Source organism: Rhododendron vialii, chromosome 3a (genome assembly GCF_030253575.1).
Source record: "Rhododendron vialii isolate Sample 1 chromosome 3a, ASM3025357v1".
Classification (NCBI taxonomy): Eukaryota; Viridiplantae; Streptophyta; class Magnoliopsida; order Ericales; family Ericaceae; genus Rhododendron; species Rhododendron vialii.
Genome location: NC_080559.1, coordinates 36266451 through 36293795, shown reverse-complemented (window position 1 = coordinate 36293795; position 27345 = coordinate 36266451). Strand labels below are relative to the sequence as shown.

Below are 27345 nucleotides of genomic sequence, written 5' to 3'. Positions count from 1 at the left end.
ACAGATGGTGCTTGTGGATACCCGCCCGTTGCAAAATGAATTCGCGCATAGGATGGTCAATAAGCAAAACACTTAACTCCCATTGAGGCGTGTCTATATTGGAAGTGGCCATTGCGGCCCACTTTATCTGTTTGGAGTCAAGTTTAGGAACTAAGAAATCATAAAGTTTTGTTTTAGGGAGCCACAGGTACGATGAGGGGAAGATGTTAAGCACCCTTCTTCACCTAACTAAATCCCATTACAGGTAGATCATGAACATCATCCACAAAGAGAAATAGTTATCCAAGTCATAAAAAAAGTCACCACAATTACTAAATAAATATGTCAATTGTCCCTGTCTATTTTCTTTGTATGTACAATTATCTACCTTTGTAATCAATGTAGAACTATTTTCTGTTATTTCCCTACATCACAAGGGTTACCACTTGTTAATCACATCTCAATGTATATCACGAGAGTTCTTTAATATGGTGCAAAAATTTCAATAAGTATGCACAGAAAAACTTTATGTTTCAATTATAAAATGCACGACATTTTTTACTTTATGTTTCAATTATAAAATGCACGACAAGGACCAACAATTTGGAACCAAGGGAGTGATTATGTTCTTTTATATTTCATGTTTGTTGTAAAAGATGATGAACGATTGCAGAGAAGTCATCCAATTACTTAACATAATTAAATTTAACAAAAGTCATGCAATTGGCAACAAAAAAAGAAGAGCAAAATATCACTATTTCAAATGTATAGACACCATGGAAATCAGAAGCGAAACAAAGAATGACGACGTAAAAGTTCTTAGTCACGCTCTTGAGCTATGTATAGCATATGAGCTTCATGTATATGGCTATTTAAATGGAGATTTGGGAGCCTGCTGTGCCTCAAGCAACAGTTTCATTCCAAGTCTAAAAATTTGATCCAGACCGTTCACATTACAAAACTGGACAATTAGAAAATCCCTAAAACAAAATCGAGTTGATCGATATTGACAACTATATGATTGAATATTTAAAGTGCAATCATAAAATCATATTTGCCATTTATCTTTTCGAGAACAATGTATTTTGGCCACTGAGTAACCGATGTCTAATCAACTTGAACTTTTTGTAGAAATGTTATACATCGTTGAGTAAGGAGTAGATCTTTTTGGGGTTTATATTGTGATTTGGATCAAAATTTATGGCTCAAGATGAAACCGTTTTAAACTGCCTTAAATGGTGGGGGTTCGAATGACTATATATATTAATTACACCAAACCCTAGACCCCAAACCACTATACACCAACTGCAAACTCTTAAAGCCTAAACCCCTAAAACCATTAAGTCCTGGATTTAGAACCCTAAATGCTTGAACCCTTTCGGCGCACAATTAGTAACCCTCAAATGAACTAGGTGTAGTTTTAACATCTATTATCGAAAACTGAAAGCTATTCAACAAGTTCCAATTGACCATCTGATAGAATTCCCGGAGAATTTAAAACACGCGCTTCTAGCTTTCCCCTACTGCCATACATAAGAATTTCTTAGAAAAATGGAAGCTTGCATTTGCTAATGCTATGATGCATACCAAACCTAATTGAAGGGCAACCTGCTGGAAGCCGCAAGTGTTCTTCATTGTAACTGACACTTACAAGACAGAGGCCATGCGGTGGAGCAGGTAAAGCAACCTTTGCAAGCTACTTGCGATCTCGAGTTGCCAAAATTTTGGGAACGATGTCAGGTGGAATTGCTGCCCTTCCAATTTGCAGCAATAAAGCAACCTGTCATAGTAGATTTCAAATTATCTCAAAGCATTACAGGCTACACTCCAAATGCCCCGTTCCTACTAACCTCCTAACGTTCCAATCGCACATACAAGATCATGAAAAAAACTTCCATCAATTACACAAAACTAAGAACAACATAGGTGGACTATGACAAAACTGAGAACAGTAAAGTAGAATATGATGACAGGATCTCTGAATTAGGAGCACTTTTTAAAGCAAAAGTTTAAAAAGAACAACTAATTACACCATGTTTCGCACTTGTCTATATAAGAAGCCAGAGCCTTCGACTTCAAGCTGCAAAAGAGGTCCCTAAAAAATGACACATCAGCCGTCAAATTCATAACGATCACTAGTGTGTATCAGTGCAAAGAAACCGAAAAAGAAATTGGAGAGAGGAAGAAAACCAGAAATCCCATCACCTAAGGTACATAGCTTGGTCAAGTCACAATTACCATTTCAGTTATATCAAAGCGGAATATATTCTTCACTGGATCTGGTGATCGATCATTGTGTGATGCATTGACAAAAGAAGAAAAGGCATGCTTCCCAATGAAATGCTTTGCAGCTTCCCTCATGATATCAATATTTAGTTTATAAATGTTATGGTAAGCATAGTGACGCTGAAATGGGTCCATGATACTGCTGTTGTATATTTTGTATTGATAAATCTTGCTCTTTGCTGAAAATTGAGCATGAAATTTAGGCGCTGCAGGGCTAATCTCTCTGATTCGGATATCTGAAGGAAGAAGACCATTTTAGTGCTGCATGAATGCTATCCAATCTATCATAGTTGAAAGGAGTAACAAAGTGTGCCACTTGAAAGCTAAATACAATTTGAGTTCACCTGATTTATGTGTTACTACAATCCCCACACGAGAGCAGAGGAGAGAATACTCATACCTGACCCCACGCGTGGACTCCAGTATCGGTTCTACTTGCTCCAACCAAATGGAGATCCCTCCATTCTTCTTTTGTTATTTGAGTTAAAGCTTTCTCCACAATGCTTTGTATGGTTGGCGGAGACGGCTGATATTGCCAACCTGAAACAATGCAATGCAGTTCATCCAATGAGACATTGAGAATACTACTCGGAATTATCAAGCTGCAACATAATCAAACCCGAATGGAGAAAAAATTGTATCGAATCGTACCAATCTCTATTGGGGGTTCTTAAACTAAGAGAAATAAGGAGAATAATAATGGAAGGATTCCCTTATCCCACTCGATGGGTCTCATCTCCAAATTTTCAATGACTATTTATATCTCTAGCATGACAACTCAATGAAATGTGGAGGGCATTAATAATTACCAAGACAACGAAAAGTGAAACATACGGTTTTGGAACACCATAGCTCCAAAACCATATGGTTTTGGGAATTTTTTGTAGACCAGACCGACCACACTAAAAGTACCCAAGAAGACGGAATACCAATATCCACACACAACGAATAAGATAGATCCAAAGCCATACAGAGCAATGACATCTGCAAGGTATAAGCAGGTGGTCTTCTACTTGCGTAGGGACAAAGTAATTAATTTGTGCAAATTTATCCACAAAAGATGATGCACAAGAACAAGATAGTGACAAAATAAAGAATGTTTTTCCATGGTTGACAATCAAATATTAAGTAGAGAACACATATTGGGAATACTGCATCAGTGACGACTATGCTATAAAGAGTACACACACACACACACATACACATATATATATTGTAGCTAAGGGTTGAAGAGTGAAATTCCATCACAACAATTATCAAACCTCCTATAATATATTCTGCTTTTGAATTGCCATAATCTCATCCACTAATCTGATACTAACTTGGATGTCTATGGACTCTTCAATAGCAATAATAATTGACTAGTGAAAGACAAGTTAGGAAACACCTGAAAATTGAGTGCCATCATAGGCTATAACCATGCGCCACTTATAGCCTGCCTGATTAGGATCCTCCCTGCGGCCACCCAAGTCATACTAAAATATGCAGTCAAAATGATCAATTAGCATACACAAAAGATACGTCTCTGTGTGTGTTTGGGTGTTAGAGAGAGAGAGAGAGAGAGAGAGAGTTAACCGAGTCATCGTCTATTGAGGAAGATGAGTGTCTCAAATTGAGAAGAGCAGGCAGTTCTACCGACGCTGCATAACTCCGCCCTTTGTGTATAATCCCCTTCACGCTTTTAGGCATTACTCGGTCGTATGTCCCCTACAAGTATTCTTTTAGAAAGGCTAATGATAATGGTAGTCCAGAAAATAGGACAGAGTGTGCCCCAATAATTAGGCCTGAAACCATTTGTCCCTATGAGTCCGTTGTTTCTTTTCTGAAAGACCATGGCATCCAGGGTATCATACAACAACTTGTTCTATACGCTAAGCCTTAAACCAAAACCTAAATCCTTAACCCCTATATCCTAAACCCCATACCCTAAAACCTACAAGTACACCCGATCCATAAACCCTGAACATATGTAGCCTTGGTGTGTAATTATAACCTTCTTAAATTTGACAACAAAGACTGCAAGCCAAACAGAGCAAAAAATCCATGTTATTACAACACAACATATTCGTTGTTTGTGCGGCAGAATATCAAATCGTCAATGATTAATTGAGGGACTTGAATCTATTGGGATATCAAATAAAGTACGCAACAACTGCAAGCAGGAGGTAAACAAAATGTGATGTATTACAAAGCAGGAAGAAGATCGTCAAGCCAAGGCAGCAACTTTTCATGCACCAAATCTGGTGTATCATCATGAGGACAATGACCAACGCCTTCCAGAACAAAGAGGCTCATATTTGGTACTTGAGCAGGAAGAGTCGAGAAGTGTGCACCAACAGGACCGTCAAGTGGGGTAAATGGGTCTCTGTCACCCCATAAAACTAAAACAGGTAAGGTGATCCTCGGCATCAACTGCACAGGATTCGGCCCCGGTGGTCTTGTCACTATGGACACAAAAGCATCGAGCGCCCCCTCATCATTTGCTGGTTTCTTAATGATCTGCACATTTATAGGGAAGCATACATGCTGAACATTGCTCAATCATAGTGGAAACTGAAAGAATGCTAGGGATATAGATGGACGTGCACAGATCTAGCCACACATGTGCCCGGAACCATTTGATGTGTATGGGCTCCACATCTACCGTGTGAGACCATGTGCATATGACGTTTTCAGATACTTTTGTGCATCTCAAGAAAGAGAGAGCCTCAATTCAACTAGAATAAGAGTACTTATTAAATTCCCTGAACTTCCACTTTTGGAAGAGAACACTTCAATTCTTTGTACTTGAATTTTGATTCAATTCTTTCCTGTGTTGATGTGTTTCCAAATGGGTCAATTTTGAAAGAGAAAACTCCAATTCTTTGTACTTACATTTTGATTCAATTCTTTCCTATGTTGATGCGTTTCCAAATGGGTTAAGGTTCTTATGACCCTTTGATAGTTTTAAACAATGTCTATTGTTACTGCCAACTTATGTTCCCACATCAGCGGCTTCTATTTAAATACTCATCACTGAAGTATAGTTCTTCATGAGTCACTGTTTTATATTGCATCTTTCAACAATTTGTGTTCAAATATGACTTCTGATCAGTTGGTGTGGTAAATTCATCCATGCTGAATTATTTAAACCATCTGGACTTTTGATTTTACTTCATCAATTAGTGTTCACCATTCATTCTTCATGATTAATGATCAAGATCTCACCTTCATAAACCAACATGTCAAGCGTCAACCTATCAAAAGGTTTCCTGACTAAATTGTTCAAATAATAATTCAAAAATGAGATAAACATCATGCACTCAGTCAGAACAAGACAACAAACTTGAGGCAGCAATAACGCAAGCAAGACTACCAACGGAGTTCCCTATTAATACAGTCAGCCTTTGTACAATTTCATCCAAGAAATCAAAAGGTTTCCTGACTAAATTGTTCAAATAATAATTCAAAAACGAGATAAACATCATGCACTCAGTCAGAACAAGACAACAAACTTGAGGCAGCAATAACGCAAGCAAGACTACCAACGGAGTTCCCTATTAATACAGTCAGCCTTTGTACAATTTCATCCAAGAAATCCAAAATTAATTGTTGATATTGAGTCTATAAGGGTGAGACTACAATGTCATTCTAAGGGGCTGAAAATTCATTCAGAAGACATGAATTCAAGCATGGTGAGGGATATGTCTGAGCCCATACATCCACGGTATATGAAAATCCTTCAGGCTTCTCAGAAGTGCCAAAACCAAGAAGGTCAATTGCATACACAGTGTAACTTTGAGCCAGTGTCAAAATATTCCTGGAAGGACAAGGTCAGTCCGTCACATGAACAGTATAACAATATATTAGAAAATTGAGATATCACCTCTCCACTCATTCAATCAGCATACAATGATAACTTTTCTTTACTTTAATGGTGCACAGAAAGACACTTAATAAGTATGTTCTACTTATCTATAAATAGATTGTAGTGGGCCGAACTACATGGCTCGGATTACCAAGGCCGGTTTGGTTGCAGGCGTGGGCTTTAAGGCTTACCCTGGGGCCAGGGCCGGGGTACCAGTCGCCAACGTTCGGAGTTTGACCCCTTGGGCTGCCGTCGGGCTAGGCCAAGTTGCTGGACTTTTAGGTTCAGCCACGGCCAAGCCCGATCAAGGAACGTCCCTAGAATCTCCTAGCAAGGAACTTATGCTGCCGCCGGAGCCAAGCTCTTAGGCTCGACCATAACCTGGCATGCCAGCACGTGCACATGTGAATAACCGCTTCATGCCAGGGTGGCGTCTATGGCATCACGCCCAGCGGTTACGCTGAAGGATAATGATGAGCGCACATGGGGGTGCCAACTCATACCCCAAATGGTTACAAAACCCTAATCCTGATGTCAGAGTGACATCGGCCGACGCGTACTGCGCACATGTGCAAACTTGGAGAGCAAGTAAGGAGGACTCTATAAATATCCCTTGATGGCAACCCTAAAGAGGTACATGTTTCTCCCCCACTAAAACCCTAATACTTTCCTTCTGGCTCTGCGCATTTCTCATCCTCACGCCGGAGGGCCATTCTGGAGCTCCTCCGGTGTGGTCTTTTAGTGGTGTTCCCTTGTGCAGGCTAGGTGAAGACTAGGGATCACTCTCGCCCTAACCACAAATCCAGAGGAAGCGAACCAAAGATTTCGGAGCCACACATAGATAAATACAATCATATGTCTGAAGGTAAGATAAGGGTGAATGCAAATTGAAGAAACATAGGTCCAGATAATGCGCAGAATGCAAAATACAAACTATGTTTGCATTTGTAAACGCCATATAAAAATTAATACCCATAAAGTTACAATGCACAAAAGGTACTAGCTATCACACCATGTCAACGCACAAAAGTTACAACGCCCAATTGAACGATGGTTTAAATAAACATGTTAGCTAATTGGGCGCCCGTGGATGAAGGGACTAGCTATCACACCATCAGCCAACTCTTCTCGAACAAGATGACAGTTGGCTTCAATATACTTAGTCCTCTCATGAGGAAACTAGATTAAGAGAAATAAAAATGAGAAGGAAAAAGCTCCTCTCCCTTTACTTTTGCCTTTTTTTCTCTAACACCAGAAATCGAAAATGAATTTTTTCGGAACTCATTATGGCGAGGCTTCCAAACAGTGAGAAGTGGAAAATGTAATAACCAAAATAGAAATCTAGGCTGGCAAACAGGACCTAGATGTAATGTGGATAGCTGCTCTGATACCATCTCAAAACCAATTGGCAATGAGTTGAAAGACTGTCTAAGCTCTTATACTAGTTTTGGAGGTTATAATAAGCAATGGGGGACAAGCTCTAACAAAGAAAATTACATAAATCGAAAAAGGTTTTTTTTTCGAAAAAAGACATTTAGTCAGGCAAAGAAATCAGTGCTGCAAATTGGCCCGTTACCAAGTGCTTTTCGATTTGAGCCACCACAGTCTATTTGTGACTCTACTACTACTTTGAGCTTCAACAGTCGAATTAATCCATGTACGTGAATGAGATCAGGTCTTCATCACATGGGACCTCTCAAGTTTTAATTAGCACTACTATTATTTTTGGGTAGGAAGTACCCCAAACTTTTGTGTAGCACTTCTATCACCTAAACTACAATTTAATGACTTGCAGCTCATATTGCAAGTTATTTCATTAGTAATTCGAAAACCTCGAGGGCTTTTCCTATGGAGTAAAAGAGAATGTTAATTGAGAGCCCAATGGATGTTTTCTAGTACCGTGGATTACTTTTTGACACTTGCCAACATGCCATAACATAAGGCTTGTGTGATGTACACGATGGAATCAGTGAGATATGATAATGTAATTCAACTCACAGTCAAGGACCCATAGAGTTTTTTATCTGCGCCAATTGTTCTAGTAACAATAGAGAAAACACAAAATAAATGAGCCTTTACCTGCGCCAATGAGCAATGGAGGCACCAAATCCATGAACAAGCAGAAGACGAGGGTAATCAGAATTGAAATTTGAATCGGGATTGAGTACTTGTTCTCTCCTACCGTGAACTGACAAGTAATTGATGGTGTAGCCTCTCCATTGTCACTTTTTGCACCTCTCGTCTATCTCTCTGATCTCCAAAGACAACCCCAAGCTGCTGCTGCTGCCAATGCTCGAAGATGCTGTAGAACCAGAGAAGGAAGTTGCATGAGTGGAAAGGGATGGGACCTCAGGCTCGTCGTTATTCATGAGACAACTGACTCTGGCATCCTTATTATGTTGGGAAGATAACGAACTCTGAACGAGTACTTGCCGCCGCAGCTGCTGATTTCGGAAAACTAAAGATGATGAGACGTGGCCCTAGCGGTTATTGGCTAACTTGGCTGCAGCTATGGCGGTGGCATTTGATGTGGCACAAGAAATTATGGCTCCCAAGCCCATTGACATTGCTTTGTGCTTGCTTACCCACCCGAGATGAGAGGGGATGAGAGAGAGACAGAGAGCACGAGCGAGCGAGCAGGCTAGCGAGAGAGGTGCTCCCAATGAGTCCCAAGGCCCCCTCCTCCGAAAAATAGAAATGCTATTGGTACTGCATTGGCGTACCATACGCAAATTTTACTTCGAGCCGTTGGATGGAAATTACTAGTAATCTCAACCGTCGATCTACGTAGAATTCAACTAGATAGTCTAGGGACCGGATATACCTTTTAATAACAATAAGTCTACACATCCCGACTCTTTTCCCCGATTTGTTTCTCGATGCTGACGTGGCAATGGGCCCCACGTCAGCAGCTTAAAAAAAAACGCTGAAATTTTTGATTTTTTCCCCAAACCAGACCATTTCCCCCGTGAACGCATTTCCCCCAAAACCAGACTATCTGGGAAAACAACGCTGCTACTTGCACAGCAGCCTTTTGAAGCAAAGTTAGATGATTCGTAAACACCCTTCTCGATATCGGATTGAGGTGATTTTTTACAGGGACCATAAACGAAGTATTTTGAACAAAATGAGCGGCTCCGATCATCTTTGCGAGACCGAAGACAGACGCAAAACTGGTCTGTGCACGGCTGCTGTGCAGCCTTTGCTGTGCAAGCAGACTTTCTGTCTGGAAAACTAGCGAAGAGAGAGAAAGAGGAGGAGAAGGAGACCACCGGCGACACCCACCACCATCGCCGTCTACTACCACCCCCATTGGTGACCAACCCTTCGCAAAAATCGCGACACCACGAGCACCGTTTGTGTACATCTCGAAGTCTCGATTTTTTTAACGCTTGTCGAGGTCCTTATCAACGACGACACCACCGGCGCCATTACCGACCACCAAGGTCTGGCTCTCTCTCTCTCTCTCTCTCTCTCTCTCTCTCTCTCTCTCTCTCTCTCTCTCTCTTGTGGGTTGTCGATGACCCCTGCAATTTCAGTCGATTTTTAATTTCACTGTAACTTGTCGAAACCAACAAAAAAAATTAGGGCTTGTAAAATTGGGGATTTTTTGGTTCGAACCCTAACTATAAGATTTCAGCTTCCTATATGCATCAACAGTCAAAGATTTCTACGTCCTATATGTAAAGTTTGTGCATCATTTCATGGAGGAACTTCCCTAACACTTTGCAGAATCAACAGATAGTGGTAGATTGGGGAGTGCCTAATGTAGTCCTAAAACACTGAAGGGTTGTGCTGTCATGGTTTGTCTATTGTTTTTGTTGCTTCTGTACATGTACCTGGTGCTTCCAGAATTTTTAGCTCGTTTCTTTTCCCTTCTTTTTTTTGCCAAGTATTTTTAGCTTGCTTCTTCCTTTAGTAGGGAGGTTCTGTTTTTTTATTTGGTTTCCCCTTTGTATTTGTTCGTTTGTTGGACTCCCAATGTTACCCTTGATCCATGTTTTTTGGTCTGTTAGTCTAAGGGATTACCTTAACAAAAAAACAAAAAGCTAGAACAGCAGGAAAGATTTTCCTTAGAGCCCTACGCAAGATGGCATATACTCCAGTTATACTTCTGATTGCAATAACCCACACAAATGGGAGTAAGGAGCAGCTTGATCACATTATTGGATTTCCAATGTGATGGTCAACCAAAAAACACTGAACTAATAAAGGACTAGATAATATGCATATATTCCGACATGTGCAGCATATTCAGGCATCGAATTGTGTTCCTAGACTTTTCCTTTTTGCAAAATCAAGTTGAAGGGAGGGAGACAAATAATATTTATGCGATACAAATTAATATACTCTGTTAATGTACATTCATTGGGGAAAATATCATAAATTCACTGCTAAAACATGGTTAACAAATTATTCTGGAAGAATTTCATGTGAAAAAATCTCTAACGAATACCGTTTGCCTTGCTAATTAAGATGCACCATGACATATACATGGTAGATGCAACTTACTTTGATGGTTTTTGGAAGGAGAGTACGAAGAGTGGCGAGGTGGGTGTTGATTCGCTTTCGACGTCTCCTCTCAGCTTCGCTGTGGTTCTCGCTTGCTGCTTCTGCCTTCTGTTCTGCTGTTGAACTGGAGGAGTTCCCCATGTTTGTTGTTGTAGTTCTACTTGAGCTTAGTACTACTCCTGGAAGAAAATTCCCAGAACTGGAACAGCTTCCCAATTCATAGTAGCTTGGAATAGAATACGTTTGTCCAACTGATGAGAGGGAGAGAGAGAGAGATCTTAGCATTTAAGGGGCATGCAACTCTAAGGATAGGGTGAGCAATAAGTTTGGAAAAATATTGAGAGATTACTTAACACTAGAAGAAGTGAAGTAATGAAGAAAAATAGTACCTGGGTATGTCAAATTTTTTTTTATCCGCACCTAGGTATGTCTATGATTTTGCTTTAATAACCTCTGGATGACAATCTCTGCTCTGATATGCTTGACTCTATGAGCTTTGATTTGCTTCTTTCATTTAGTGAACCATCTCTCTGCATTCACAATTTTAAGCTTTAGCCCAAATAATTTTGTTATAAGTATATCTAAGCTGATCTCTAATTTTAGTTGCTTAAGGTCATCACGGAGAATCGGAGATCCATTAAATAGCTGCGGGAGCTGCTCGAGGGCATGGAATGCTGTAAGATGGAAAGAGAAGAAGGTTTTTGCAACTCAAACAAAGCAGGAAAGATGCTGAATGATTTGATGGCGAAGAAGAGCATAATTATTTGATAGCAAATAAAATGACGATGGAGGACAAATCTCTTTTAATGGAAAGTCAAGGGCAGGGTTTGAGAGGAGGACAAATCTCTTTTACAGAAATATTGAATGCAAGGGATAACGGCAAAGAGTAGAAGACTCCCTTGTTGATGTAGGGAGTTTATTATGTTTTGTTGGAAACTAATTTATAATGTATGCATTTCAGTTTTTGCTTCATGTAAGAATCTGGTACCAACCGAAAAGTATTTTGCTAATGTTGTAGGAAATGGAATCCCTGGTATGCAATGGAACACTTGATCCATATCGCAAGCGTGTCGGACACGGAGTGACATGGCTCCGTGTCCTAGTTTTTGAAAGTACGTAGTTGTTCATCCATATTGACTCAATTTGTGTACATCATCTATTGATTTGGTGGAACTTAGAAAGCTATCCTTATTATGAATTTGGTCCTAGTTTTTGAAAGTATGTAGTTGCAATGTCTGATGGAAATACATAAGTTTGGTTCCGAGGTTAACCGAAGGTAGGTTCTAGAGATATTTTGGGCAAAATCTCTCCTATTTTTGGTCCTAGCCCAACGTCTCGCGTCTTAGTCAGTATAGCAAGAACAACAACCGGAATAGCATCACATTACTCATAAGCCCACACCGGGCAATTCTCATTCTAAATTATCATTAACAAGCCAAAATCCATTGCCAAGTTATCCATTCACAACAAAAACCATAAAACCATATAGTCCCACGTAGGGTCATTCTCATGCTAATTATCATTCACATCCCAATAAGCGTGGGAGCGTCCCGATCGACACACCGAAGAAGAGCGATCAGGTTCGGCAACCTGCCTGTGATGCAGAGTCCCTTGTTTGGAGCGGAGCAGTCTGCACGTGAAAGAAAAAAGTTAGTGCGGTGCAATATCCACTATTAAGTATAAAAGAAGGCATGAAACGAATGAGAAGCAATACCGGGGGCGTCCCCGTAGCCGGGGAATCCTCACACTCAAGGGACTTTATAAAGCCTCTCTATCTCCGAATCCTTCCTGGTGGGGAAGGGAAAGTCAATAAGAGGGTTGATTGGACAACATTCAAAGTTCCTAGACACCCTCACCAAGATGTTTCCCCACTTCTTGGTGTCATAGAAGCGGCCGGTCCACTAGATGGTCGAAGTACTGCCGAGTGGTAAGGTAGTATTTGTTGTGTTTTGGGTTCCTTGATACCATGTTCATCAACATCAAGTCTCCCAATGAGAAGGGTAGGTTGTTCGATTCTGCCAACTTCAAAGCCGAGCACAAGATGCGCCAGGTGTTCAGCGCAACTTGGATCGGTGCGAGGTTGTACATCTCCAGGATGTATCAAAGGAAAAGGCTCATTGGGAACCTCACCCCTCCCTTGATGATGGCATATAGTGGGAGGATGATGAAGTATTCATCGAAGGTGATCCTGTCGCCGGTCACCCTCTCCACTAATACGTCATCCGAAACTCATTAGTAAAGCCCCCTGGCCTGTTGTCATAATGGTGGCTGTATAGCATGGGCCCAAGACCGATTGGCAACGAGGGGATGAGGTTGATGTCTCTTGGCGGCCTTGGCAGAGCACCTGCCCCTCCTGCATTGGTCGTGTTTAGCGGTGCCCGTATCGAGGTAAATGTGCTAGCATGGGCCCTAGTTGCCGCACAATCGTCATGACCCTCCTCTTCTTGTTCGGAGTCGTGCGAGACCGTCTCGACGGCAACACCAGTAGAGTTGTCCCGGCCATAGAGGATGTCCCTGAAGGCCCTGTCATCCACTTAAAGGGGAATGTGGATGCCGGGAATGACAGTCTGCCAGGGCTGCCGAACGATATTGCTTGAGCTTTCGTCGAAACTCGTGCTACCCATCCGGTAATCCCTGTTGAGGTTCTGAATGGTTCCTGGAGATCCGGGTATGCCTCGGGATCTATCCTCGACGAGCTGAAGCTTGAAGAGTCCACCATGCTGAAGACCTAGACAAAAAGAACGAAGAGTCAAAAACCCTACTTCAGCATGGTTTCGTCCCTATCGGCGTACCCCCAATAGAGTGCCCATGACCTCCGCCGGGGGTCATTCAATAAGTCATCCTTGGCAGAAAAACATGGGTCCTCATCACCGAACTGAGTAAGGACCGCCATCGTTGGCGATCCAAGCGGTGGATTACAGCCAAAAAAGGCCGTGGAAACTCGTCGAAAATAAAGTAACTTTGAGTTTCTTTGTGCAAAAGTGTGCCATTTAATGTGAAGAGGGCCATTGCAGGCAAAAGACGAAATGACAGAGATTTGAGTTACCTAAAAGAGCTGAAGTAGGACAACGGTTAGCGACGGAGCAACAAAAGGCATGGGCTAGAGCTTGGACGCAAGCGAAGTTGCAGAGCAAGAGCGAGAGAACGAAAGAGCAGAAGTGAATTATGTCTCGTCCCCTTCCTTTATGTAATGGGCGAAGGGAGAAAAGGGAAGTCCATGGGTCCCGCAGCGAAACCGAAGCGACGCGACCCCATCCACTCTCGAATCGCCATGTGGAAAGCCTGTGCTGATCCATACTCGCGGCACCTCCCCTTTTGCCATGTGGCACCCTGCGCCGCTCCCGATTTATCCCTGACCGTTCGATCTCTACTCCAAGCATTCCCATCAGCCCCTTCTGCAGCGAATATCATCATTACCCCGGACTCAAGATGGCTCGTTGTCTCTAATGAAGGCTCGACAGACACCTATCAGGGTACCTACCATGAGTTATCCCCTCTGAAAAGATTGGTTCAGCTAAGATATTACCGAGATGGCCTGAAGGAACCACTGATCAACCCTCCCATCCGTCCAAGGGTGGAAGAAGTTGAGGGACTATTGTGGAGGGCATGGCTCTGCGGAGTGAACCAGGTGATGGCCACGTCACAATGACTAGTCACCCATGGGCTTAAGGGTTGTATGGACTGGCGGTGCACGATGTCCACTATGCCTCTGCCGGACCAATATTCCGAATCAAGACTATTATTGTCGGACCAAGTCTGTTCAGCGGAGTATCCATGAACCTGAGTATGGATTGGTTACGACTTCTTGTTCGGCAATGTCCCGCCGGACCAAATGGCAATTCTACGGAAGTCTGAACGTTAAGTACGGCCAGGCTATATCGACCGGCAGAACTATCAGCCACCGAGCTACCCCTGATCCCTGACTTGCAGGGAAAGTCAGGAAGAGTCGAGATAGGCGTGACAAGCAGCATGGCATCGTTTCCCCAATTACACGAACGGATCGTGGAGATCGTGACAGGTCCCCCAACTGCAGGCTTGATTTGGCGCCATGATTGACGAGTCAATCACCGAGCGAGTGGTGTGTGCGCGTGGGCTGATCTCCACATCTTTCCTTTGCCTATAAAAAGAGTAATCCACCTTCAGAATAAGGTAATGAACTCTTCCCCTCTGAAACCCTAAATTACTTTAAAAAGCTCATCTTCCCTCTCACTGACTTAACCGTCAAAGTGCCTATTCCGGACTCTCCACGATCCGGGTTTGGGCACTAACGCGAATAACTTATGAGACTCGACCAAATTACCAAAATGCCCTTGAAATAGAATTTGACATATTCCCGAGAATGAAAATTTCAAGAAATGAAAATATTTTTAAGATAAACACTTGAATTTAAAGGAAACTATATTTGAACACTGCTGCATCCTTCCTTATATTGACCAAGATTAGCTGTGACCATTGGAACCATGCAAGTGTCATATTTTAGCAACAAACATTGCCTAAAACAATCTGCCAGAATTTAGCAACACTCCCAAGCACTCGGGAGTGTTCTCAATGACTGCCTCTTTTATTTTTCTGCAATTTATCACCTTCTATCATTACATTATCATGCATCGTACACCAGCACATGCATACACTTACTTGATATACCTGTGGATACGTGCTAAAATGTTTAATGAAATAAAAATGCTTTCGAAAAATCCCGCAAATATTTGGTAGAAACTGATTTTGTATCGGGCGAGGGGGTGCCGTAAAACCCTTTCCCTCTCGTAACATAGCTTCCGAACCCTTAACAAATCTCTGGTTTTCAATTTCAACAATTATTTTCAATCAAAACGATTTCTCGGGTTGCGAACCATAAATCCGGGTGGCTACTTCTCAACTTTTTTCAAATAAAAAACTAGGTGTTACCTGTGCATAACTCAAACCATATACAAGATACACTAACCTAGCCACCTTTCCATTCATTAGTATATAGGACGAGTTTTTTTATCAAATTAATCTCATTTTTAAAACAATTAGCCGGAATACTCTAATTTTCAAATTATTTTTAAAATTACTCGGTAGAGCCACTTCAAATGGCTCTACCTGAGTAGAGCCACTTAAATTGGCTCTACATGCTTTATTGAAGGCATCAAATAATGGCCTCTAAGCCTCCGTACGGCACGCCCTTTGTACCATTTCAAAGACAAACATTTTGCCTTCGTGATGGCATAGGGACGCACCCTACAAAGGTCTAAAGGCCAATATTTTATGCCTTCAAAATGGCTTTGCGATAAACTTTAGGGTATATTTTTTTTGGAAGTTGATCGCCAAACCTTTTGAATGCATCAAATAATGGCCTCTAGACCTCCATACGGTGATTGAGCTCTTGATTGATTAGTTGATACTTCGTAGTACAATCGAATAAAAATGTTTGTGTATGTGGATGTGGGTCACTCATGACATATTGACGTTCAGATGAAAATACGATAACAAGGGAACACGATGAAGAGTACAAAGGGGCATTAACTTGGGATTCGAAAGATTGATTTAGATGTGTATGTGAGTGTCTAATCTTGATATCATATCATAGGTAGTGTCTGAGGTGTCATTAGCAAATTAGCGAGGAAAATGTACAATACAAATTAGCAAATTCGCGAGGCAAAACATTTAGCGCCTAACATCTTTTCGAATTTTTGAGGGATATAATTTATTTTTCTTTTTTCCCTAACTAAAGTACGAAGGAAATAAGAAAATAGAAAACACTATTCACATTTTAACAACAAAATTTTTTACACCACAAATGATTTTACTTTTGTTGTCCCATTTTATCCCATTTTGAGGGTGTTCCAGTTTCTGGAAAAAAGAACTTTTTGAAAAAGTAGACAATTTCAAGCTAAAAAATTATGTGTTTACGCAAATAATTTTTCTACCAATATGGATCTTATTTGATAGATCTCATTAAGATCTTTTAAACGGTGCAAAAAAAATTGAAAAAATATTTTTCATTTTCATTATATTTAAGTTTGAAATTACCTTTATTTGAAAAAAAAGAACTTTTTGTAAAAGTGGAACACCCTCTTTCCCCTGTTTGAAAAAGAGCGATAATTCCACGTCATACAGCTATCTGGCATAGGGGTTCGCGTCACATGTCATGTAGAGTCAATTTAAGTGGCGCTATTCGGGTAAACCGAGTAGTTTTAAAAATAGTTTGAAAATTAGAATATTTTTTTTTATCCGCACAAAAAAAAACTAGAGTATTCCGACTAATTGTTTTAAAAGAAGTTAAGTTTTGATAAGCATGATATCACTTTATAGTGAGATTCATACCATTTTAACTAATAAGGGGATAATGTTCATACTGTGAACAAAATTGCACTCTTTTAAAAGTGAGATTACTTTGATAAAAAGCTCATATAGGACCTTCTCCTCCTCGTCCTCCCCCTCCTCACGGCAAGCCCTAGAACAACCGAGATGATGATGATGACGATTTCAAACGTCGTCGACGGCGGCGGCAGCAGTATACCACCAGCAGTTCATGTTTCAGGCGATGATGATGTACTACCCATATACCTCCGCCTTATTGGGGAAAATGAAGGTTATGGGTTCTACTGGTGGGTAATCAAGATCCAGACCGCCCGCCGTGGCCGCTGCTCGTACAAAGAAGTTTCGTCTCCTCGACTCTTAACAGAAAAAGAACCCTGGCTTTATTCTGGCTTCGTCTCCGTTGGCTCCACCCTATATGCCCTCGGCGGTAGGGGTACCTTAACGGAATCCAAACCAATCCCCTCCTGGAAGTGGACGCGTACCCTGGCCCCACCTCTTCGCGATGTGTTCTATATCGACACCCTTTGTCCCGAACCAGGATGGAAGACACTAGAGCATCCCATGAATCTAGCGCGAGCGTACCCTGATGCCTTCACCGTCAACGGCAAGATCTACGTGGTGGGAGGTGTTGTTGATGATTGCCCAGGCAAACCATCTCCTTATCCCGAGGTTTTAGAGCATCTCCAGCTTTGATCCATTCTAAACTCATTTTAAGACTCAAATTTAAAAATGAAACAAAAACTACAAAAATATCTCTCCAATTTTTGATTCAAATCCTTCTTCATTTTGGGTTTTACACATTTTTTTGTCCAAATTTGGGACACTCATTTTTTCAATCTCTAGTTAGAGTGAAAGAGGGGAGAAGGGAGAGAGAATCTTGTCGGCAATGGCAGCGGTCTGAGAGGCAATGCAAAAAGTGGCAGTGGCGTTGTGACCTCTGAGCCTTCTTGGGTCCCCAGAGTGGTCATCTTCTTTTCTGGCCTCCGATTCTGGCCTCCAATGATGATGATGAGCGAGTTTCAGAGTTGCCTTTTGTGATTGTGTCCAGTTTTGGGTTTTGTGAGAAATTTTTTTTGTGCTTGATTCTAGGAGAGGGGGAGACGGAGACGGAGAGAGAAGGGTACCAGGTCTCTTCATTCTGAATTTGATTGTTTTACTTTATTTACGATTATGCCATTAAGAATAAAATTTGGATTTGATGATCGAAGATGTGCCTAACTCAAATTTGAGAGACAAAATGGGTGAATGCCGGAGATGCTCTTAGATACCCATCTCATGGAAGAGGGTTGGCGTCTGTTACGGGGCTCCAACGATGTGCCTCCGCATGATAGATGGGTATGCGGTTCTCGACGGTGGCGAACGGGTGCTTCTGCTGTCTCGGGCAGATGATTGCCGCCTTCATTGTTATGACGTTGAAGGCTTGAAGCTGATTCGTGGCAGGTTTATAATAAAAATGTTTCAGTAAGAGAGGCTGATTCGTACCAATCAGCCTACTTAGACGGGATTATCTACTATCTAGACTACGAGAGGCCGGGGATCATGTTTGGGGTCGATGTCTCCGGTTCCCGGCATGAAAAGAGAGTTAGATTACCGTTGGACCGGTCTAAATGTGGAGATTGGGATTGGCAGTGGATACCCCAACCTATCCTTGGATATCTTCGAAGGATATTTTTAGTCTCACTAGGGAGTGGGAAGTTGGCTGCGCTCTGGACTGGGTGTACTCCTCCCCACAGGAAGGGCGAACATGTTTTTATTTCCACAATCCAGATGTCCCGGGAGGGAACAAGAGGGTGGTGCTGATTTTGACTTGGTGGCCCGTCCTCTGTCTCTCTCCGATGTGTTCGTACCTGGCTCGGTCGTGAAGGACAGCCTCACGATGTAAGTAATAGAAACCCTTTATACTTATAGTAGCATATCTCCTAGTTATCTCCCTGTCAATTGTAGTTATATATATCCAAAATCTCGGCTTTTGCTTCAAGCAGTAGTCTTTCCCCATCATAAGATTTGGATGAGAAACAAGGATGGGATAGGGGGTGAATTTAGAAAATGCAATTATTATATGTAAAAAAAAAAAAAAATTATGTCCAACTTATATAGTCTCGCCACCACTCGATTTTTTTTTGTACATTTCGCCACTGTTAGGATAAAATCTTGGTTCCGTCCTTGATGGGAAATACAACTCCGTCCTTGGCTGGGTTTGGGTTGGATATGGCACTGTTTGTTTACCATTATCACCAACCTAGAGGGTGTGTGCGCTCAAAGTTACTAGAAATGTTAATTCCCTGATACTCTGTAGTATTACGTGGTTCCTGTCCGTAGATCATCTTCATTCACTATTTTGATCTTCTCTCAAAACTCATACGTCCTTTATCTTTTTCAATTGGAAGTTTTCCATCTCAAACAAGGGGGCCACAGGAGGATGTCAGGGATGATAACACAATTTCAACACAGGAGGAGAACAAGATAAAGGAGAACAAGAACAAAAAGAACAAGAACAAGATAAAGGAGAACAAGAACAAAAAGAAAGGGAAGAATGAGGCGGAGTAAGCACGATTTGGCTTTTAGTCTTTATTTTGTATTTACTATTTAGATAGATTTTTTTAGTTCATAATCTTTTTGTGGATCTGATTATTTTAGTTAAATACTACGGTTGCCTGTGTTTTACCTGTCTAATTTATTTGTGTTGCTTACTTTATATACTTTCTTGCGAGAAACTTTCCCTTAGTGCAGCTTCTTGGGTTTGCACGGTGCAAGCGCCACACATTAACTTGCTTGTACCTACTAGTATTGTCATTATTGTCCCAGGCTACAGTTTGCTTCCCCCCGCGGGAAAACTGGTGCTCGCTTTTCACTGGACCAAAACACTGAACCGGATTAATGAGGCCAACCGTACTGTTGCCTGGTTCAAGTACTGAACACTCTGTTTAAATTGGAGCTTTGAAGCGCATTACTTGAAATTTTAGAGATGTCTACCTTTGATGGATGAGTCGGTGTTTGCCTTATGGCTTATTTGAAGGATGTTGTGTTTCTCTTACTATTATTTTCTAGCTTCTTGTAAAGACATAAAAGGTAGTACTACTTTTCTGACTTGTCATAACTTGCCTGTAATTGATTTTTTCCTAATTGAAGGCACTAGGAAATGATGATTCCCCAGCAATGGGCAGCTCTTGTTCACGACCACCCTTCTCTCTAGCTACTACTTGTGGCTGCTGCTGCATTGCTTGATTGTGGCCCTTGAGCACACAAGTTACTTGCACACAGTCTAATACATGAGTGTATATATTTCTCACCATACTATAAGAGCCTACAGAACCATTTTCATTGTCTGGTTTAAAGTTCTGGTTGCTTGTGGTTTAAATTTTTGCCCATCTGGTGCCCACTCCACGGGTGTCTTTTTTTGGTGGTTTAAATTTTGTTAGATCTCTTAAATAGCATATGTAGAAGCATATGAAGGAAAATTTTTGGAGACATCCATCTGATTCTGAATATTTAAGTTTTAATTGGGTTGTTGAGAAGGCTAATGACAAAAATAATGGACCAATGACATATACGCTGAACAAGCTCAAAATGAAAAGTAGCAAGCGGAGCTTGAAGACGCGAGCCTTTTCCAATTATATTAGTTTCTAAGCAGTTAAGGACCTGTCTTAACCGCAAGCCCGTCCTATCTAGCTCTATACGAGCATCTCGAACAGAACAGGTGTATATGCTTTTTAGCTATTTGGGCCTAAAAGGAAATTGGATTTTTAAGCTTTGAGTATATAGCATTGTCTAGCACTGTTTTCTTTTCTATTTTCACATGACTTCATTTTGATTGATGCTGTGTTGTTTTCATATCACTAGAAGGTCCTGTTTTTACAGCAGTTTATATATGCAGTGTGTTCATCTTTTATAACAAACATATTTCATGGTAGAATTGTGTTTTAGGTTTTGATATGGACAGATACCAGATTTGCCGAAAAATAATTCTTTTCATGTTTTGCTTTCTCTATTATCTGTTGTTGTAAATATGAACTGTAGCATATTTCATTATCTTCTTTTGTTCTGTTGTAACTGGTATTTGATTTTTTTACAAGTTAGATATGTACTATTGACAATCAATGGTTGTTTTCTTCATTTTTACAGTTAGGATGACGCTGTAGACATAAATTTTGAACTGTAGAATTTACCCACACTTCGAAATCTATATCTCAAATATCCACTGTTCGCTGTTGATTGTTTATATGTAGGCTCCTATTTCCGATTTGGATTTGAAATCGTTAATTACATACTAAAAAAAAGTAAAACCTCCGATTAATGAAGAATAAAGAACAAGAAATAGACTAGAATAATTTAATTTTATTGATGATTGGGGTTTAAAACCCTTGTTTACATCAAAATAGAGAATATTCGATACATTTAGAGGGATTGGAACCCTTTACCTATCACTTGGTACGCTTACTCTTACTGATCTTCGAAGTTTGCTGAAGATTGTAGGTGGTAGTGAGCGGGTAGGTTGCTTGGTGGTTGTAGATTGTAGTGGTTTTGCTTGAATGGAGTATATCTTCTCTCTATTTGTATATTTTCAGCTTTTATATTTGGGCGGAGAGTGTGATGGTGAAGAGTTGAGAGATGAGGTATGAGATCTGACGTCTTGAGGTAGATGAGAGAGATGTTAGGTCTAGATGAGAGATATAGATCAGGGATCACTTCCTTTGATGATGGATCTCATATTTATAGGGGCTTCCTTCATCAGATGCTTGGCTGCCAAATAATTCCTTTGAATTTGAATAGTTGTTACCAGAGGATAGGATGATATTATATCTTCTCAGTCTCTTTAAATTTTGAATGTTGGTTGCATTAGATGACATTCATCTTGTAATATTCTTCTGCTTCCACAGGAGCATTTCTTGGGCTCTACGTACCAATTTGAGACTACGTGAACCCATATTTGGTTTGTAGGCCCTGCGAAATGCGGGCCTACATGGTTCAACCGAATATTTGATTTGTAGGCCTTACGAGATATGAGCTTACATGGTTCAACTGATTTGTCGTCCTGCTACTTTTTTCCGCAGGCTCATATATTTGTTAGGCTTGTCGAGCCAACATGTGTTTGTTGATTCGCGGGCTTGTCGGGCCAACATGTGTTCGTTGATTCGCGGGCTCGTCGGGCCAACATGTGTTCGTTGATTCGCGGGCTCGTCGGGCCAACATGTGTTCGTTTATTCGCAGGCTCGCTGGGTCAACATGCATTTAGGCTCTTTATATGCCTTTTAGTTTGCAAGCCCAACATATGATATATTAATAATATTCATCAATCTTTGGTTGAAATTTATGTGCCAACAGACGCGTGTGCCTCTTTATTGAGCAGATCCTGCTTTGAAGTTTGTGTACCCTTTTTGGGACAAATGTTCTAGTTTCAATTATTTGTACTTTTGGGGAGCTAACTCATCTAGTAGTACTAGCTTTTAAGTAGTAGTTTCAATTGCATGTCAATTTTCGTCCCCAACGTTGACTATTCGCGTCTATTGAGTCCCTGGACCAAACTCCGTTACATCTTGCCGTGAAAACGAGGGCATTATAGTCAATCCCCCTCATTCTTCTGTCAAACGACTCAAACCCTTCCCGTTCCTCACTTTCTCCTCTTCTCCCGACATCAACAGCGATTCTTTTCCTCTCCCCTTATCTCCACCGTGTTCCCCAAAATCAAACCTTAGAAGAAGAAGATTCTTTCAATTCGTTGAAGTCGAAACCCTAACAAGGAGATTCTGGGTGAGAAGAAGATCCATTTGTTGACGTCGAAACCCTAACAACAAGATTCTGGGTAAGAAGAAGATCCTTTGAACCTGTTGAAGTTGAAACCCTAAGAAGAAGATTTCGGGTGCTTCAATCACTACTGCTTCATAATCAGTGCTCGTAAAACCCTAGGTAAGTACCTGGGCCTCATTTCTTTAAATTTCAGACTACTGCTTCATAATCACTGCTTCATAATCAGTGCTCGTAATCCAGACAGAGAATCTGGATTACTCTCGCTTTGCCCTGCTGACAAAGAATTAGATAAACACAAACATCGAGCAGCAGGGGTTATTGACAATCAAGTTTGTAGCTCATGCTAGTATGCATCAATTGCATGACCTTGTTTCCAGGAAACAAGTAGATACTCCCCGAGAGGTGCTGAAGGTTATTGATATTGTGTTGAAGGAGCTTGCATCCCAAAGGTGCGTGCAACTTCCAAGGATACACTTTTGTTGTCTATTTTCCTAAGTTTTTCGATTTTCTTCTTGTCATTATCTATTTATCATGGTTTATGATTGAAGTTTTAATAGAGAACATATGTGAGTTTTGAATTACTTGTTATTTTTCCGATTCGCATGCATCTAGGTATGTTGCCGTTGGGAGGTTCTTCTATTCTCCTAATATTAAGAAACCTCAACCTCTTGGTAATGGCTTACAGTCATGGCGTGGCTTCTATCATAGTGTAAAACCTACGCAGATGGGATTGTCACTTAATATTGGTACATGATTTCATTAGTTTGATTAAATTCAGTTGGATATGTTATGGTTCTTACATCTATAAGTGATTGAGAACTTTTCCGTTGTGTCTTTTGGTTCAGATACGTCAGCAACCGCATTCATTGAACCACTGACGGTTACTGAGTTTGTAGCTGAAGTTTTTGGAAAAGATATTTATTCAAGGCCATTATCAGATGCAGACTGTGTTAAGGTAAAATAGCATAAAGTGCATAGACAAAGTTTCCAAATTCGTTGCCGCGTGCTGATCTTTTACTAGTATTTGGTTGCCAACAATTTGTTAAGGGCAATGACATGTGGTAAAATTATGGAAATTTTAAATCTGCTAGCTATTCATTTCATCAAAGGACTTGTTCGTATCCCTAATAAGTACTATAAAAGACAACAAAAATTAATAACGAGCAGAAGATTTGGTAGTCGTTGCATAATTGCATACTGGGAGTTGCAAAAAATGAGATTTATGACTACCAAATACTAGTTTCTAGCTGCACACTTTTAATCTTATATTCTTATCCCATTATCTTTTCAAGCAGAAGTAGATGCTAGACTTCCACAATGCTAACCAATGGTTCTATGGATGTCGAGAAGTTTAAGAATGCTCTGAGAGGCATCAAAGTGAAAGTTACTCACCGGGAAAACATGCGAAGAAAGTACCGTATTTCAGGGTTGACATCCCAGCCAATAAGGGAACTCATGTACATTTCTTGAACTTCATTTTCATTTTCTTCTCCCCTATCATCTGTCCCTCTTTGGCAGTTGTCATATGAAAAAATGAACCCCATTAGTTCCCAAGGATGGATATCTCCCAAGGATGGATATCTGGGAGGGCTAGATTGCATACGGGCATGTTGGAATTTGTCCCACCTCGGTTAATTATCACCTTGAAAATTAATATACGAGCCTAAGCGGTCTCTCCACTCATTGCCAATTGATTTTGATTTTGAGTTAGATGTTTTTGTTTGAGTTACCAACTCTTCCAAAAGCTTAAGCTGAAGGAAATGGGCCTAACAATGTATATCAAGTTATTTAACACCCTCCCTCATGTGCAACCCCGTCTTGCACGTGGAGATACAGATTTTCAGAGACAGAACAGAGAAGAATACAACGGGGAACAAATGCAAACAGAGATACTTGAACCCAAGACCTCTTGCAAACCAGAGCTTTGATACCATGTTAAGCTACCAACTCTCCCAAAAAATTGAGCCGAAGGAAATGGGCCCAATAATGTATATCAAGCTATTAAACAGTTTTAACATTGTATCAGAGCTGGAGCTAGGTTTTCGGAGGTTTTTCCCCTTTGGTTGTGCCATAGTTTCACTTTGTTTCGTAGTGATCCATATGTTCGGAATCCTTTCTTGACCTCTCCACGTGCGAGTCGGGGGTCATACGTGCGAGGGAGTGTTGGAATTTGTCCCACCTCGGTTAATTATCACCTCGAAAACCAGCATATGAGCCTGAGCAGCCTACACTCATTGCCAATTGGTTTTGAGTTGGATGCTTTAACATGGCATAACCTTTGGCATCAAATGCTAAATGCGGCCGAGTTTTTTTACCATTTTGAACTAGTGATCACCCCTTCTTATTTCTTATGGTAGTTATGTTTTGCATTTTCGTGGTTCCCAAGTTTTCCAGTTGATGAGGAGAAGAACGTGAAATCAGTTATTGATTACTTCCAAGAGGTGTACGGATTTTCCATTTGACAACCCCATCTACCTTGTCTCCTAGTGGGAAGTGCTAGGAAAGTGAACTATTTGCCAATGGAGGTAGGCTTTTGATAATTCCTGAAATTAGTGTATCATATGCTTGTTTTCCATAGAGAATAACTATGGTTGTTGCCACATTATTTCAGGCTTGCAACTTGCAAGATAGTTGAGGGACAGAGATACTCAAAAGGCTGAATGATAAGCAGATAACTTCTTTGTTAAAATTTTCATGCCAAAGACTTCAGGAACAAGAAGCAGAAATATTGCAGGTTTGCATCTTCAGTAGTTGTTGTTTCCATGCTTCTCCGATAAAAAACCTTTGAAGTATAAAAACTTGGTTCATACTGGTTTTATTTTGAGAGGGGAGTCATGTTATTTTGAGAGGGGAGTCCTGTTTGTTTCCTTTTCACGTTCCGATAAAAAACCTTTGAAATATAAAAACTTGGTTCGTACTGGTTTTATTTTGAGAGGGGAGTCATGTTATTTTGAGAGGGGAGTCCTGTTTGTTTCCTTTTCACGTTCCATTATCCTTTTTACAGAAATTACAACAAATTTTTTTTTTTTTGATCAGCTACAACAAACTTTTTTGGTGAAGTGTTTGCTAGAAATTTTCCGGGAATAATCAAATTTTCAGGACACGCCAAAAGATGATTTTGATTATCCTTGTCTGTTTTCACATGAAAGTTGAAGATGACTTCAAAATGATAGTTGTTTTCTGACATTCATTCATTTCACTTTTGAAAACAGGAACAACAAAAACCCAAGTGTGAACAAAGGGAAGGAAATCAGTACAAGGATAGTTGGTACTTTGAGGAAATTAATAAGCATAGTTGGTACATGTTCAGATAATTCACCAAAGTGGATACAACAGAGGAAGATCCTTATGCGAAGGAGTTTGGCATCAGTATAGATGACAAGCTTGCATCAATTGAAGCTTGAGTTCTTCCAGCCCCGTGGGTAAGTCCTCTGCGGCATCCAATTTGGTGATATCTTCCATATCAATTTATGTTAACATTTGTCCTTCTTTTGCCTTTCCATAGTTGAAAACTTGAAATACAATGATAATGGCAACGTGAAAGAGTTTTTACCTAAAGTTGGTCAGTGTAACATGACGAATAAGGTAAGCTATCCGTGGGCGAAAATATTCAATTTTTGCTAGTAAACACCTTTGGTATAACATCCAGATAAGGGTAAGATGGTGATTTTCTTGTAATAATGCAGAAAGTGATAAATGGGAGCACCGTAAATTACTGGGCTTGTATCAACTTCTCGCGAAGTGTTCAACAGAGCACGGTTCGTGGTTTTTGTCATCAGTTGGTCCAGATGTGCCACGGCTCTGGCATGGTAAGCTTTTTGATCAGCCAAAACGTAGCTACTGTGGAATTTGATTAATTTTGGTTATTGATTTTTTTCCATAGTCGACATTACTTTGTTTTATTTTAGGAATTCAACTTTGAGCCAGTAATTCCTATCCACGCGGCAAGACCAGATCAGGTAAAGAAGGCCTTGAAATATGTGTATGTAGTGCTGCTGCAAGTAAACTTGGAGGGAAAGAACTAGTTACTTATTGTCATTCTTCCAGACAACAATGGTTCCTTGTGTGGTATGTGGGTTATGTGGCCATGATTAATTTAAAAGGTTGCAGTTTAGTTTTCTGTCGCTTAAGAAACTGAAATTCATGTGCCTTACATACGGAATCTAAAATTGTTTGATCCCATCTATTCTTGGATCTATAGACTTTGAACTATGACATTTCGGGTTTAAAAAATTGATTTCCAAGACGAAATGATAGATACCATGCGAAATAGTCTAGACTAAAGTTAGCATGTGTTTCCAAATCAGGTGATCTGAAACGAATTTGTGAAACCGAGCTGGGGTTGATTTCTCAATGCTGTCTTACAAAGCATGTATTGAAGATTAGCAAATAGTACCTGGCTAATGTGTCGCTTAAGATTAACGTCAAGGTCTGCCATAAACGTACCGGGTTTTTGTCCCGTTACTCTTACCGATTCAGAGTGAATCTCACAGAACATTTTTCAGAAACTTTGTTTGGTAGCAGTTTTCAGAATGAAATTAGCAAAAATAAAGAGAACTAGCAACTATTTTTGGAAATAAAAGTACTTATCATTGTATATCTTACTCATTTTCTTGGCAAAACTATTTTCAAAAGTTTGAAAAAAAAAATAGTTTTAAATGTTTCTCAAGCAT

At 40.5% G+C, this 27345-nt stretch overlaps 1 protein-coding gene and 2 pseudogenes across 1 annotated transcript; 1 reads left to right on the top strand and 2 right to left on the bottom strand.

Moving 5' to 3' along the window:
- Positions 1-1378: 1378 nt before the first annotated feature.
- Positions 1379-2739, bottom strand: LOC131321387 (uncharacterized; annotated as a pseudogene).
- A 1710-nt stretch (positions 2740-4449) lies between these two features.
- On the bottom strand, positions 4450-5732 carry LOC131321386 (uncharacterized). Its single transcript, XM_058352368.1, has 3 exons — positions 5591-5732; positions 5483-5520; positions 4450-4764 (listed from the first exon to the last, which is right to left on the bottom strand). The coding sequence occupies exons 1-3, from the start codon at positions 5730-5732 to the stop codon at positions 4450-4452; spliced, it is 495 nt and encodes a 164-aa protein (XP_058208351.1).
- A 14464-nt stretch (positions 5733-20196) lies between these two features.
- The window catches only part of LOC131321385 (protein argonaute PNH1-like), a 33065-nt pseudogene continuing 25916 nt past the window's right edge, over positions 20197-27345 (top strand).

Excerpts from the sequence above, each read along its gene's own strand:
- LOC131321386 (XM_058352368.1), bottom strand. The coding sequence starts at position 5,732 with ATGATGTTTATCTCGTTTTTGAATTATTATTTGAACAATTTAGTCAGG. Across the intron at positions 5,521-5,590 it reads TTGCGTTATTGCTGCCTCAA|TCAGGAAACCTTTTGATAGG; the intron begins GTTTGTTGTCTT and ends TGAACAATTTAG. Across the intron at positions 4,765-5,482 it reads GGTTGACGCTTGACATGTTG|ATCATTAAGAAACCAGCAAA; the intron begins GTTTATGAAGGT and ends ATAAATGTGCAG.